Here is a 16,074-nt window from a genome sequence, read left to right on the forward strand (position 1 = left end):
TAGAGCAGGGGAACATGTACACATGCTTTAGTGCTCTGTACAGGTCTGTATGTACATAAAGAGTAACTGTTTTGGAGCCTGAATGTATGTTTGCTTCATTTGCACATCTCCCTAAACACAAAAAATGTGAATCCTCCACAAGGTTGAAGCAAGATACAGGCTTAAAGAAATAGGAAGTCTTTAAGTATCTGGCAGCTCTCTGGTGAGAATATAGCAGATCTGTAGCACAATTTCAGACAAACAGGAATCTTCTGTAGGTTTTTCTTTGTTCATTTTTAAACATAACCCTATAGCACTTCTGAGTTTCCCCCAAAACATAGGTGTTCCATCTTGGCCCAGACTTCATAAGGGAGTGAGAGACTCTGTGTCACAGCAAAGAATGTATGGCCAAAGAAACTACCACAGCATCTTGTATCCTTATGCAATAAAAGACAAGGGAGGGAAAAGGGGTCTTTTCAGAAAGCTAACAAGGGGAAAAGAGCTGATAAGGCCCATCCAGGCAAAAAAAAAAAAAAAAAAAAAAAAACCTGAACAACAAAAATAGGTTAAATGATCCTGTATCAAAGACATTACTCGGAGGGAGAAACAGAGGCTGCAGGAAGCTTGAACATGAAAGATTTCAGTCTTCAAGACTAAGTTTTAAATGCTAGCTATGGCTGCAGCGTATCTAAATAGCTACTATCTAAGTAGTAGATGGCTTAGCCGAAGCATCATTTCCCAGCTCTTGGCTCGTAATAACATGAATTCAGATACAGATAAAAATGGGTCAAAACAAAAACACAGTCAGGCCAACCAGGATATGTTTTACCCTAATCATTTGCTTTCAAAATTTATTAATATCCATCTCAGTGCTTCTTCTCCTGGAGTCCGTGTTTCTATCTGCATGTCTATAGTCAGTACCTTATAAAGCAGCTCTGGTCTTCAGAATTGCACCCGTATCGCTATGATTTGCACTCCCTTCTGGACAGCATTCTCTCCCACTCATCAGTATCAAGACAAATATGATTAGCTCAGACAGTGAACAGCACCAGTTTCCAAAGGCATTGCCAGGTCTCAGCTTTCTTGCATCCTCTATCGGTTGTCCTACCTCACAAGTGCCCTACTCATCTTCTCATCAGTTGCATGCAAGAAAATTCTTTCTAAATTTCAGTCTAAAACATAAATTGCTAGAACTGTCACCCATGCTGATATCACAATGCATCTCAGTTACTGCTTTGTTCTCCCTAAGCCTGTAAAAATGTAATCTGCCATCTCTGGCATCTATTCCATATGCTACTGCTTTGAAGTTAATTTTCTGAGCCCATCATTCGCTCGTGACATTCGTACCTGTGCATCCTCCTGCTGGATACTCTTTCCCTTTCTCATCACTCACAGGTACGTACTTTCATTTCCAAGGAATTTCAAAGTCTAATTCGTCCTCCTTCAGCCCTCTTCAAGACTTTCTTTTTCTGTACCAACAGCTCATTACGCTTGCCCTCCATGTTCTACTTGTTAAATACAAGTATCTCTGTTCTTCAGTTGCATTCCCCATTTATCTGTAAATATTCCTGAATAAATAGTACGAGACAACTGAAAAGTATTACATTCATTGTCTGACTCCAAAATTAGAAGCACTGAGGTTCTGAATTCGTAATGCTGTAGCAGTAAAGCTGGGTGAATAATTTACAGCATGAAGCTTATTTAATCAATTTTGCTTAATTTTCTGTTTATAGAATGATGAATTTGGTCTTCAGAAGTACTGTACCAATAATTTTTGCAAATTATTTTTTCCACATTGCTGAAGCATAAGCAAATTTGAAAACAGTTGTGTTTTGATGTTCAGGATAAATTTCTGTTACAGGACTATGTCTTAAAAGTAGGCTGTCAGTACAAACACTGGTGATGATATATCTAAAACTCACTGCCTGAGAATAACTTCTGAAATAGTAGCTGTGATGGTGGTGATCATCCCTATTAATAAAATTAGTTTCAAAAATACCATCTGGAAAAAAAAAAAAAAAAGAAAAAAAAAGGAAGAGATACAAGCACATAAGTTACATTTATTTTAAAATGCAAATGCTTTTTCAAAAGCAGTTGTGTTTATATCTTAAACCTGATTCTCTAAGGAAATGAAAGATGGCTCAGTGGCTGAGTTTTCTGTCCTTTTGTAATGCTTAATTGAGTCGCATTCACTTAATCCCACTGTAACTTTTTTGGACTCCTAATTAAGAAAAGAAAAATAAATGGGAAAAGTAAAAATAAAAAAGAGATTTCAAAGACCCATATCCTGCAGGTTGAGAGAAGATTCATGCCTGGATCAATGTGGGAGATTCAGAACATTGTTCCCAGCTGCAGAACTGGCTGTCGTGTGAGCCCAGCAACAACAGGATCCCACTGGCATTCTGAGCTCCACAACCAGCAAGCATAGCGCACACACACAGCTCCAAAACAAGCACACGCTACCTTACTTGTAGGGGTCAAGACTGTGGACAGAACCTGAAGACAGGGATGGGGTGTAGGGATGCTCAGGGTGCATGAGGGAGCAGGGAGATGGAGGCAAACCTGCGATGAAGGGATCTGAGGAAGACCCAGCAGTTCTTCTTCCTTAAGGCAGTAACGGTGGATAAATAATGTTTGAGGTGTAAGACAACCTTCCATAGAAAAACAGGCTTTGTTTATTCTTCTGCTCATTACATGGAGGTCTTAATTTCTTTTTTTTTTTGAGTACACATACTTGATGTGTAAATCTCATCTTGCCCATCTCAGCAGCCATCATCTTACATAACTGATCAGAACAATGTTGCTATGCAGTAACTTCTTCCATCTAAAGTGCCAGAAAGTAGTGAAAGGCAGTAATGCACGGTCTAAATGGCCTAATCTTCACAACTAATGTAAAAATATTCCTTCATAGTGTTTTCAGAGGACTCTGCCAACCTGCTCTCCATACAGATCAGAGGTTATTAGATACTTTATTTCCTATTGCTATGCAATCACAGTTTTTAACAAAAGAATGTCCTGAATGCCTCAGAACAGATAACTAAAATTAAGCTCTGGGAAAACACTGACTACATCTATATATCCTACAGAGCATACAAAATGGAGTCACAAGGTACAGCTTTTAATGGTTGGTCAGAAGCTCCTCGAGTCTCATTGTCAGAGCTGACTTGAGAACCAGCACAGTAACAGCAGACTAATACGAACCAACATCAAACTTCCCATCTTTTCTAGCTATAACACACACACACACACACACACACAAAAAAAAAAAAAAAGGTAGAAGAAGAAATGAGTGTTGATACCTTCCATTCTAGTCTTCTAGTCTTCCTACAGCATGACATTGGCTTCTGAGCATTAGTAACAGTAACCCATAGCCTAGGAGTTCAAAACTAATTTAAAGCATGATGTTTTATCTTGGTAGTGTCATATCAACTTATATCTTTGCAATATACATTTCTACCCATGGTAGTTATTAAAACTTTGCAGCAACAATAGCTATTATTATTTAAGTAGAGAATTAATATTTTTGGAAGCCTGTTAGAGAGTACTGGATGATAAAAACTAAAGGAATGCCAGTACTGTGAGGACCTCCTCTCTACAGTCTATGAACAAAAACTATTTAATGCAAGTGGAAAACCGGTGATTCAGTTTGAAAGCCTCAGATGGAAAATAAAGTCAACATATAATTTTAAAACTATGAATTTTTTCTTTGATGTATTCATAGTTATAAAAATAAACTTGTTCTGCTTTTCCTATCACAAAATTAAAATGTATGCTATACACAAAACATATTTTCTATTTCACAGGATAATTACACAGGTAGTATTTTAACTATACTTATTAAATTCTGTCTCCCTTATTTTTTTCTCTCAAATACCTGGAAACCAAATCCCCTCAAGAGAATGAAGGAGCTGCAGTCTGTAACAAGGACTAACAGTGTGACAATTCCTTTTTGCAGGGCTGTAAAGGATCGGGGCACAACACTAATATCTCACACTCATTTCATTTAGTATGAATGGACAGCTGCTGTTCTCTTCCTAATCTTGAGTGGAAGGTTAAATCTAAACCAAAAGAACATTCAGGCTCTGCTGAAACAGAGAATACTCTAGTGCTTTTCAGGAGCTAAGGACATCACTGAGGTCTTCATCATCCTTACTGCACTGTAACTGAAGTGTCACTTAAAGAAAACCAGACTATTACACAGGAGGTGTGTACCCCTATAGGAAAAAAGGAATGTTGGACATACATTGCCATGAGGTAAACATGATGACCGCTCAACATTAAAGTATTTGATTTCAATGAACAAATTTCAGATTTCTTTTTTCCTGTGATGTAAACAATTGCCTTTCACACTTTTGGAGGGGAGATACTGGTAAGTTTTTCCATCTTAGTTTCCATTAGATTTTACTAACTTAGGACTTCAGCTATTACCTTGTAGATGTCCAGGAATCCACACTGATGGTCAAACCGTGTGTAGAGTTCATTCAGCATGCTGATGACTTGCATGGGTGTGCACTGGGCACAGATGGCTGTGAAGCCAACAATATCCGAGAAGAGCATGGTGACATCATCAAACTTCCTGGCCTGAACTTGCTGCCCCTGCCACAACTGCTGAGCCACTTCTTCAGGGAAAATAGAAATAAGGAGATCGACTGTTTTCTTTTTCTCCTCTTCCAGGGCTTGGTGTGTGCGTTCTAGCGTTGCCTTCAGTTTATCCATTCTTTTTTTCAAGCCATCTTGGGCCTTCGCTTGCTCCCCAACCAATATAACATCACGAGTAGCATCATGGATAGGTATGTCCGACAGATGGAGGCCTCGGCCCATCAGTTCATCCAGCTTGTCCACACAGGGAGACCCCAGAAACAAAATTGAATTGGATTCTGGCACATGAATCATTTGTCCCTTAACTTCCATCACCTGCAAAATAAAACCAGATTTTAGAACAGTAAAGATCACCTGATAAATGGATTTCTCATCTAATTCCTCCCTATTTACTCTTCAGTTAAAATGATAAGCATAAACTGCAGCCTTTTACACAGTTGCATCTTAAACACCTGTTCAAATAATAAGACTCACATAGTCTGCTCATCAAGGTAAGTCAGAAAATAGTCTATATTCACACAAAAAATTTCCCAAATCAAGCATGGGACTCCATTTCAGCTCAATCATATCAGAAAGCAACCACAATAACACGTATTTCTCAGAAAGGGTGTAAATAATGCTTCTAAGTTGTGCTCCTTGAACATACCTGGCCTTAAAAGCAAATTCATGAGTAGCTTTTTATCTGTTAATTAGAAACAAATTTTAAAATCATTAATTAAAGAAAATTAAAGGTTAACTACAACTATGTGAAAGCAGTCTAGGTGAAGTAGCTTCTGTTCTTTTTAAGGAAACACCTACTAATTCAAATGTTCTCATGCTATAGAGGAGTCCAGTAAGAGCAGACACGAAGAAGAACTCCTATAAAATAATTAACGCCACGGAAAAAGTTTATCAGTGCCTCTATTTCCCATTTGCTTTCTCACGTATGCAGTGTATTTGATGGGTGACATTCTGTTAGAGTTTACAGATTTCTTCCTGATAAAGATCCATACAGTTTGTATTTGCAGAATGGAAGAGAAAACAAAAGAGAAGTATTATCAGAAAAGATCAGGTGGTATATTGTCCTGCTGGAGAGATTTTGCATTTGGCTGTTAAATGGCCATACATGCCATCTTCTGAGTCCAGTAGTTGATACAGATGAGTCCCTGGCTTGTCACCTCTTGTTACCTTTCAGTGCATTTGACAGAGAGTTTTTCTATTTTCCATACCTAGAACATCACTGGCATACAAAATAAATGTACATTGTCAGTTTCCTTTTCCACCTTCAGGTGAAAACAGGCTGTTAGCTCCAAAGAGTGTGACCTTGTCCCCAAGATGAGCCTGTAGTGCCTGGGGTGCCCAGAACTAGAACAAGCTGCCCAGAGATGTGGTCTGTTCCCCTTCCCTGGACACATTCAAGGTCAGACTGGAGGGACTCTGAGCAACCTGATGGAGCTATAGGTGGCCCTGTTCACTGCAGGGGAGTTGGACAAGATGACTTTTAAAGGTCCCTTCCAATTCAAACAATTCTATGATAAGCAAGGCAAGTCACTGGGCCTCAGAACTTCCTTCTGCTGTCAGCCTGCTGCTAGATGGGAAGAAAATAATGCACCTCTCTGTGCTCCTGCTTCCCTTCTGTCAGTTTTAGGAGTTAAAGTCTTTAATGTGATCTCTGTCCATGTGAATACAGTATGCCAACAAGGCTGATGTTTTCTACAGTATGTTGAGAAGCCTTTACAAAGATAATCTCCTTATGAAACTGCTCCGTTTCATAAAAGTGTCTGCCATGATTTAACACAACTGGCAGCGTAGCACCACACTGCCATGTGCTCACTCCTCTCCAGTGGAAGGCGGCAGAGAAATAGAAAAACGTAAAATTCATTGGTTGAGATAGAGACAGATGAACAGGACAGAAAAGGAAGAGAAAATGATAATAATTTATATATAAATATATATATATGTATACACAAAGCAAGTGATGCACAGTGCAATTGCTCACTACTTCCTGACTGATTCCCAGCCAGTTCCAAACAGTAGCAGCTCTGCCAGTCAACCCAGTTTTACTGCTCAGCACGATGCCATATGGTATGAGATGTCTCTCTGGTCAGTGCAGTTCAGCAGTCCTGGTTCTGCCCCCCTCCACCTCCTTGTGTACTGCCAGCTCCTCGCCCAGCAGAAGGGTATGAGAAGCTGAAATGTCCTTGACTCCATGTGAGCACTGCACAGCACCAACTCAAAAAACAGTATGTTATCAGCATTATTTTTCTCCCAAAACCAAAATATAGGATCATACCAGCCACTATAAAGAAAATCAACTCTATCTCAACTAAAACCAGGACAGCGTCCTGATTCAATTCCAACTTTACCCTCTTCAGCCTGGAAAAGAGAAGGCTCTGAGACTTCATAGCTGCCTTGCTATACCTGAAAGGGCCTACAGGAAAGCTGGGGAGTATCTTTTGGGCAGGTAGCAACAGGACGAGTGGAAATGGTATTAAAGTGGAAGAGGTTAGATTTAGACTAGATATTAGGAAGAAATTCATTACTGTGGGGATGGTGAGACACTGGAATAGATTGTCCAGAGAGGTTCTGGATGCCCTCTACCTAGAAGCATCCTCCCAGTCTTTGCAAAGGTTTTTTCTGTTCAAAGAAGATTCAGAGATGATTCAGCTCTATTCCAGTGGGCTTTGAACTGCAGCTATGATTCAGTACAATCTTCATCTCCTTCTTTTGGAGTGCGCTGCTTCTCAGATCCCTCTCTGTATCTTCAAGCTAGTCATAGTCAAATTGCACTTCTGGGCAGCTCCCCAGAGCTGGGCAGCTTTACACCCAGACCATAAGCTTATAGGCAATTAGAATTACATCATCTATCTTTCTTGTAAGCAGGGAAAGATTGAAGTGTTTCTGTCATCTGTTATATTTCATTACTGCTACATTTCATTGCTTTCCTGGCTCTTTAATTATCATCTCGCAGAATAAATTAGAACAAATCCACTGTTTTCAGAGAACATTTTCCTGATCTACAGTGGTAAAATGGAAAACAAAACATTTTGAAATGAACATCTGCATCTTGTGCTTTATAGGATTACATTGCTGTGAAATTATGGTACATCATAAGTAGCCCTAGGAAATAAAAAAAAAAAAAAAAACCCAATCATTTTATTTTCACTGCAAACCCACTGCAAAGAAAGGGGAGCACACAGTAGAGTCCCTGACTATCCAGGATTCTTCCAGCCTCCCTCTCCCAAATGATCCAACCAGGGAACACTGGCAGACTCTAACACCACCATTTACAAGATGAGACAATCTCCTACAGTGCCGTACATCAGCAGCTACCTCAGCACTTCACTTAGGCTCTGCAAGATCTGGGTTAAAAACACTAAAATTAAGTATGAGTCTTCTGGAAAATATCAATGGGAACATGAGAGAGTATTTCCAAGAAATATCTTTGGGGCTTAAAAATAATTTTCTGCCCCATGTTTTTCAGCCTTTGCAGATTTTAAGGGACCTTCCCTCTGACTTTGATCAGTACACAGACCTTCCTAAATTGTGATAAAAGTCTTCTCTTTTTAGGGCTTTTCATTAGGAATGGGTTAGGAAACATAGAGCGCTATGCCACACTTCTGTAAACAGCTCATCTCACATGCTAGACTTCATTCAATGAACAAATTCAATGACAATAAACAGACCTCCTTCTTAAAATGGCATATAATTAATTAAAGGACTGGGGGGACTGGAAGAAAATCAAGTTATGATGAAGAAGACTACAGAGCATTTTTGGTACCCAGAAAACAACTTAAGCCCAGAACAGAGAAAGCATGAGTGTACATTGAGGACAAGAGTATAGGACAACTTCTAGAAAGGTGAATTAGCTGCTAAGCTAAAATCTAAATCAGTTGGACATTCTTTAAATGTCTTCTCTTATCTTTAGTTACAAACAAAGCATCTGAATTAAAAAAAACCAAAATCCTAACAAAACACTAGCTTCCATTAGAGACATCTGCTGAAAAAGCAAAGAGAAACGCATGTAATCTCTGCAGAAATGAAAAAGTATTTATTTTTTCAGTTGAGTAAATGTGGCAAAGTTTGCTCAGCACAACTCAGGAGTTTCTCAGGTTCTTGTTGAGGTAGAACCCTGAGCATTTGTTTACAAGCTGGATTTCCACCTCAATGCATTGTCAACAGAACATAATTCCACACAGCAGCAAAGTGACTGTTACGAATTTCTGATTATTTATAGAAGTCTCTGGGGTGTTATGTAATGCACAACAGTCTCCAAACTAAAGTGAGAAAATTTAACATTTTATGTGCGTTAAGATACTTCATGAACATAAAATGGCAGCAAGAATGTTGTAGGGAACTCCACTTTAGGAAATATAAAACACTGGTCATATATATTGGATATATATATTCGTTTTTCCACAACATAAAAGAGATGATAATGTATCATAGAATCATACAATCATCAAATGGCTTTGGTTGCAAGGGATCTCAAGGATCATCAAATTCTAACCCCTTGCCACCGACAAGTATGCTTGCCTGCACAACTAAATATTTGAAACTTTGTCACTCTTCTTTTTGGGACAAATTATCAGCTGGAATAGAGCGGTGACCAGCACCCAGAGCAACATAATACTCAGTACATCCCACTAGACACAATTTTATAAAAATTGAAGAACCTGCAGAGAAATCTTTTTACATATATCAATGATAAATTAATTAGAACAATCTGCATTTCAAAGGCAGTTTGAAACAAACACGTCATTTTATTTTTATCTTTGTTTGCATCACTCTATTCCAGCATCAAAGTCCTTTCAATTCCTTTTGAATTATTTAACAACAAAAAGAACATTTGAGCTATTCAACAACAGTTTCAGCCAACTGAAAGACACCAAGGATGGGATTGTAGCTTTTTGTCCCTTAAAATTTATCCTGTTCCATACATCTTTCCATTTTTTTTTCATAGAATCATAGAATGGCCTGGGTTGAAAAGGACCACAATGATCATCGAGTTTCAACCCCCCCTGCTCTGTGCAGGGTCACCAACCACCAGACCAGGCTGCCCAGAGCCACATCCAGCCTGGCCTTGAATGCCTCCAAGGATGGGGCATCTATAATATCCTTTGGCAACCTGTTCCAGTGTGTCACCACCCTCTGAGTGAAAACTCTTCTTTTTGGCTGGTTCAGCTTCTATACAGCAGTGTGCAGTCATGCCAGGGAAAAAAAAATATTAAGAATTAGAAGTACTCTGGAAGCTCTTCTCTGAATTGGGTCTCTTCTTGTTAAATGTGCAAACACATCAAATCATATTATTCTTACTTCCTCACGCTTAAAATACAAAATTTGTGACTTTATACTCAGGATGACGCAAGTAATATCATCAAAACTATCACCCTGGTTAAAACCAAAAAGATTTTGTGTATTTTTGTGATCAAAGCTAATTACTTTATGATGTAAAGGCCTTTATAATTGACAACTATTAGTTGTTAATTGGTTACAGAGAGATTCTTATTGATACCTACCAATATCAATCAAGCGACATTTCATAGGAATGTGCCAGTAAACTCTGAAGGCAGTGGAAAGGCTCCCATTCAACAGATAATTGTTACCTCTTAGACTGTTTCCAACAGCGTTTCACAACCAGATAAGCATGAGTCCATAAACCCATTCTGCACCTAATCACTCCATTAGTGATGTTCAGCTTCTAGGAAAAGCTTCTCATTTGACTTTGCCCACTTATCAGAAAGTACTCCTGCTCATTCTATGATATCCTTCTCCAAATACCTTTCGGTTACAGCTTTGTATTTTCTTGGTGTATTTTTTTTTGTTTAAATCAAAATACAAGGAAATGGTTAAATGAGAATATAGGTTTATTCATGAGAACAGCAGGCAGTGAGCAGAAGAAACAGCTTTCTCTCTTGATCTGTGCAGAACAGATATATATATAGCAACCATTAGGAGACATGACATTTCATCACCAGCATAGGTATCTTAAAACTGTGATTAGAAGGTCTCTGAGCCTGTTCACTAACCAGCTTGCAGACATTTTTCTCCATTAGGATTTATATGCTCCAGTTCCTTCCGTGTTCTATTTCATCTTAAATACACAACTGCTCCAAATTCCTGCCAGTGTCACACCATGAAAATTGATTAGAGTTCTCTGCTGTTATTTTTATTTTTTTTTCTCTTTATTGTCCCTCCTACCAAATACTTTTGTGGCTTTGATTAAAAAAAATAACAACATCATTATAAGGTGATATTAAGATGAATCAATTCTGATCTCTTGGCGAAATTTTCAGAACACCAGGACAAGAGATTTCTGTTTTCCCCAGTATAATCATTCTACCATTAGATATAATTGAAAAGAATCTTTACATTTCTGACTGAAGTTTCCAAAAACACCCTTAGATGATTTTAGAAAGAACTGTACCATGAATTTAGAATTAAATTTTCTCTGTTTTTCTTAAAAAGTTTAAATTTCTTTCTGTATGTCCAACACAATGCCTTATACTGTTAGTACACCCTTCATCAGTAACTTTCTACTAGTTACTGTATTTGACCTATACCAGTAAAAGAAAATCTTCATGTGGAGTCTTTCCCAGGTCAAGTAAAAGATTTGAATTTGGAAAGAATGCATGCATAGTCCCAGGCTGAGGGTCTCATTTTAATGAATTCCACAATGTATTCATTTTACAATCCATAAAGAAATAAAAAGCAAATACATACATTAAAATGTCTTTAGCTAAATAATAATAAATAGAACACAGATTGTGAGAAGCAATAGTCATGATGTAGTGAATATATACATCTCTAGATCTGTTAAAATATTTGCTTAGCTTCCACTCTGTTCATTGCAATTAATTGATATTTTATTTGAATTGAAAACAAAGGAAATTAAAAGAATTAGGCAGAAAGTAGTATTTTAAAATCAAGAAATAATCCCATGTGCCTTATTATTCTGGTACAAGATGAAGAAAGCAGCTAAAACAATTTTGTATGGCCCAGGCTGATAAGGAGAGAGAAACAGAAGGATGTCCCCAAGGTTTTAACTGCTTAGTATCACTGCAGAGGAGCCAGCAAAGCCTTAAGGGGAATTGGAGGGAGGGAAGGACAAGGGGGTTGGTCCTTCAAATGCAAAGGGATTAGGCAATTGTGTAAATGAGTGTAGGAAGGCCCTGCAGAGGGATTTGGATAGGCTGGATCAATGGGCTTTCAACAACTATATGAGCTTTAACTTGACCAAGTGCTAGATCCTGCATTTGCTACAAAAACCCCATGCTTTATTACAGGCTTGGGGCAGAGTGGTTGGAAAGCTGCATAGAGAAAAACAATTTGGGAATGTTAGTTAACAGCCAGGTGAACAAGAGCCAGCAGCGTGCCCAGGTGGTCAAGAAGGCCAGTGGCATCCTGCCCTGTATCAGCACAGTCAGCAGGAACAGGGAGGTGACTGTCCCTCTGTGCTCAGCTCTGGTGAGGCTGCACCTCGAGTACTGTGTTCAGTTTTGGATCCCTCACTACAAGAAAGACATCAAGGCCCTGGAGTGTGTCCAGAGAAGGGCAACAGAGCTGGAGAAGGATCTGGTCTTATGGGGAGCAGTTGAGGGAACTGACATTCTGGAGAACTGGAGGCTCAAGGGAGACCTTATCACTCCCTAGTCATCTGAAGGGAAGTTGGCGGTGAGGTGTGGGTCGGCCTCTTCTCCCACGTAACAGTGATAGGACGAGAGATAATGGCCTTAAATTGCACTAGGGAACGTTCAGGTTGGATATTAGGAAAAATTTATAGTCAGAGTGGTAAAGTATTGGCACAGGCTGCCCAGGAAGGTGGTGAGCTCACCATCCCTGGAGGTTTTCAAGGGTAGATGTGGAACCAAGAGACATGGTCTAGAGCAGCCATAGGCATGGGCTGATTATTGGACTAGATGATCTTATTGGTCTTTCCAACCTTAATGATTCTGTAATTCTCCGATTCTATGATTCCACGCAAATGAGAGGCCCAGCTGTTATTACAGCAAAGGGGGAAAGTTATCATTCTATAAATGCTGAGAACTGCAGCCTTAGGGAGTTCCCCAACAGCCTGTAGGTTTCTGTCCTCAGACATCTCAGGGGAGGTTTGCACATTTAGTCATTATTTGCAGTGGGTGGGCAGACCACAGCCAGCCAGCTCATCCCCAGAAGCCATGTCTGCCCGTAGCATAGTGCTCTGCCTCAGCTGAAGAGCCCTGCTGAGGAGGGGAAAATATTTGCTCAAGCACAGCATGATGCTAACACAGCTACCTGGCTTTTGGATTAGAGCCAGTTTACCCTTCACAGACTGAAAGACTGAGCAGAGCTAATCAGAAGCTGCCTACCAACACAGACAGGACCACCTTCATCTAATTTATGCAAAATCCTGAGACCTGAAGCTAATTTGGAGCTGTGAAATCCCTAAACAGTGGAACACGTGAAGTGTAGTATCAGCATTTTGACTCCTATGATCTTTTGAGTATTAAAGCCTTTAAGCATAAAATCCTGATGCCAAAAGTCAGTTTGAAGAACAAGATCTGGTTGCTTTTCAGAATCTCACCCTTCGTATTCCTGTTTCCTTCAGAATGGTCAGAAGATCTTTGCTTCTCATTCATGACTGCTGAGCCTCTCTTGCTATTGGCTGGAATTAATCCTTCTGAAATTACGAAGGACCTAGGCTGAGCAGTGGTCAAAGGAGCAAGGGGTATTTGCAGCTCCTCATTCAGTAGCTCCCCTCTCTGAATTTCTGATAAAGAAGACTTCCTGAGAAGAATCTAAAATAAAATGCTCTTAATGGAAATTAGTTTATGATAGTTTTTCACCTGGAAATCTGCAGCCTTCCGTGGTGATGAGCCACAGTAAGTCTTATTAGGGTTTATTAGTAAGGTTTATTAAACGTCTGTTCTACCTACTTCTTTTGCCACATATTTTCACTAATTACACTGCATTTTATTTATTTTGCTTAACATAGACCAATGTTGACTGAAATGAATTTACATGGCACAGGCTTATTTCTTTTACATGCACAAATGCACTTGAAAACACTCAGCTCCTTGAGCAGAAGTAATGATCTACATGGATGCAACAAGCCACAAGATTGATCTTAGTAACACAGTCTGGTCTTAGTAACACCGTTTTGTCTTCATTTAATTTCACAGTATCGTGATAGAATGGTTTAGGTTGGAAGGAACCTTGAAGTTCATAAAGCCTGAACTCCTACCATCAGGCTGCGCAGGGCCCCATCCAGCCTGACCATCCAACACCTCCAGGGATGGGGCATCCATAAGTTCTCCAGGCACCTGCTGAGTAAAGAATTTCTTCCTAACATCTAACCTCAATCTCCCCTCTTTTAGTTTAAAGCCATTCCCCCTTGTCCTATTGCTACCTGTCTGTGTAATTTGAACTAAATACTGTAGTGCTGTACATTACACAGTAATATGTAGATTTTTTCTAATTTTACACTGGAAATCCCAACTCATCCTCTCTTCTGAGCATTTTAACCATTTATATTTTATGGTCCTCAAACTAACACAAACACACAAAAAAGAAAACTTTCACTAGTTTAAATATAACTTGCAACATTTGTCTAGACATGATGACCTTCAGAATGTTTAATTTTGGCATTTATTACACTATCTCTTACTAAAGCACTAAAAGTGCTTACAGCACTTCAAGGAATACTGAATGTTATTATGAAGGTGATTATTCCATTAAATAAAATTCTAATCTTCAAAATAAATCTGGATAATGCACTGAGAATACAAAAAATAGGACCTTAGTTTCTTAGTGTGATCCTATATTTTATTTATAAAGTAATTATATGTAAAAGTAAACCAGTTCTCCAATAATCATCAAAATAAGGGACAGCAAAATTGAGTAGCTCTTAATCACACTGTAAAAAAAATATTTTTATATAAATCAATGGGATTACTTACAGCTCAAGCTGAGCTCTGATTTCTTCTATTAAAAAAAAAGAGAGAGAAACTTTTACTGCATTATCATGTCCTGTAAATTTGACCGTTTATATTTGCCAAGGAAGAGAGAGAAAATTTAGATAACTATCCAGCTCCAGGTAAGAGGAAACTGCACGAAACAGCAAACCAATGACTGTCTAGTTCTATGTTAAGACATAAATGTTCCCAAATAATAGAAGCCTGCTTTTTCCTTAGAGAAAGTTTCCAACAGCTTTAAAAACGCATGGTTCTCTGGGAGGGATACTCGAGCACTAAGAAGGCCTAATCTGAGATGGGTGAAGCTAATAGAGAAGCTGTCGCCAGTGGCAGTGCACTCTAGGATGGAGAGTTACAAATGTGTGGAAAATCCCTCCCTTCTTAAGTGACAAAATACACTTTTTTCAGAGGAAACAAAAGATTCTGGGTTATTTTTACCAACAGGTACAACAAAAATCCATTGTGTCAGTTTATTTTAACAAATTGAAATAGTCTGGCATGAACAACTCTCTGATAAGATTTGAGATAGCTAAACAGTAGCCATACTCCTCAATTTCTTCCCATGTTTGTGAAAGGAAATAACACCTTTTTGCTCAGCAGAAAAGAAAATAAGGCATTGTTTACCAAAACTCATTTAGATGGATCAGTGATTTATGAAAAGATGGGATTATTAAACCTCTTTCTTTCTTTTCTGCTTCCGCTGAAGTCCTTCAATCAACCTAAAACACCTTTATATTTCACAAAAGCAAAACGACTGAAATATGTCACATGTCCACAAACCACCAAAGTACTTCAGATGCAGCTAAGTCCCCAGAGTAAAACATCCGAATTCAGTAGAGGGAACTTAACTGCGGGTTCCTCTCTTTGTTACAATCATATATAGTATTTAAACACTGACGACCACACATGAAATATACCACCTCTGCTTATTGTGAAGGTACACAACATCCTGATGCTTGTAAAAGTAGCTACCAAGTGAAGTCAACAGAGGAATTAAAGCTCTTTCTGTGAAAGTTTGCCAGAGAAGGGCTTCCATATTCTCAGATATGTATTGCTACCTTCAGAATACCAGAATGCTAAAATCTGCAGAGCAACATCCAATCTCAGTTTCACATGTATAAATCACCAAAGTCAGAACTCCCTTAGCACTAAGGGAAATAAGAAGAAATTACAGCAACATATCTGACACACAGCACCTGAACATTTAACCTGTTATGTCATGACACTCTTGTTACACAAAGTAAAATTCATAATTTTGCATTGAAACAAGAACACTGAAGAAAGGAAAAATTCCAAATGTTTTAGTCTGCAATTGACTAAATCTTCCAGAAATAACCCTGGCACTTAAGTTCATTAGTAAAACAACCTGTGAACTAATCCTTCTGGAGTGAGAGTTTTAATTCGGCAATACTTCAGAGTCATCTATTTTTAACTTCACGTTTTGCTACATTTGGTGTTAGTTTCATATTTAGAGCTGTTATAGCCACAGGGCTCCAACAATGTTGACTTTTGCTCTTCAGTCATCCTCAAATACAGTTCATCCCTGAGGTAAGATTGGTAGATG

General features: G+C 38.7%; 1 protein-coding gene across 2 annotated transcripts in view; it reads right to left on the reverse strand.

The window, feature by feature from the left end:
- GUCY1A2 (guanylate cyclase 1 soluble subunit alpha 2) overlaps window positions 1-16,074 on the reverse strand; it is a 144,698-nt gene that overhangs the window by 65,859 nt on the left and 62,765 nt on the right. For both annotated transcript variants that reach the window (XM_042866872.1, XM_042866875.1), the window contains exon 5: window positions 4,408-4,893. In XM_042866872.1, the coding sequence (XP_042722806.1) occupies window positions 4,408-4,893 (486 nt within the window). The remainder of the gene's footprint in view (window positions 1-4,407; window positions 4,894-16,074) is intronic.

The sequence above is a fragment of the Lagopus leucura genome, unplaced genomic scaffold, assembly GCF_019238085.1.
Source record: "Lagopus leucura isolate 7727_CA_CO unplaced genomic scaffold, USGS_WTPT01 Super-Scaffold_100001, whole genome shotgun sequence".
Lineage (NCBI taxonomy): Eukaryota > Metazoa > Chordata > Aves > Galliformes > Phasianidae > Lagopus > Lagopus leucura.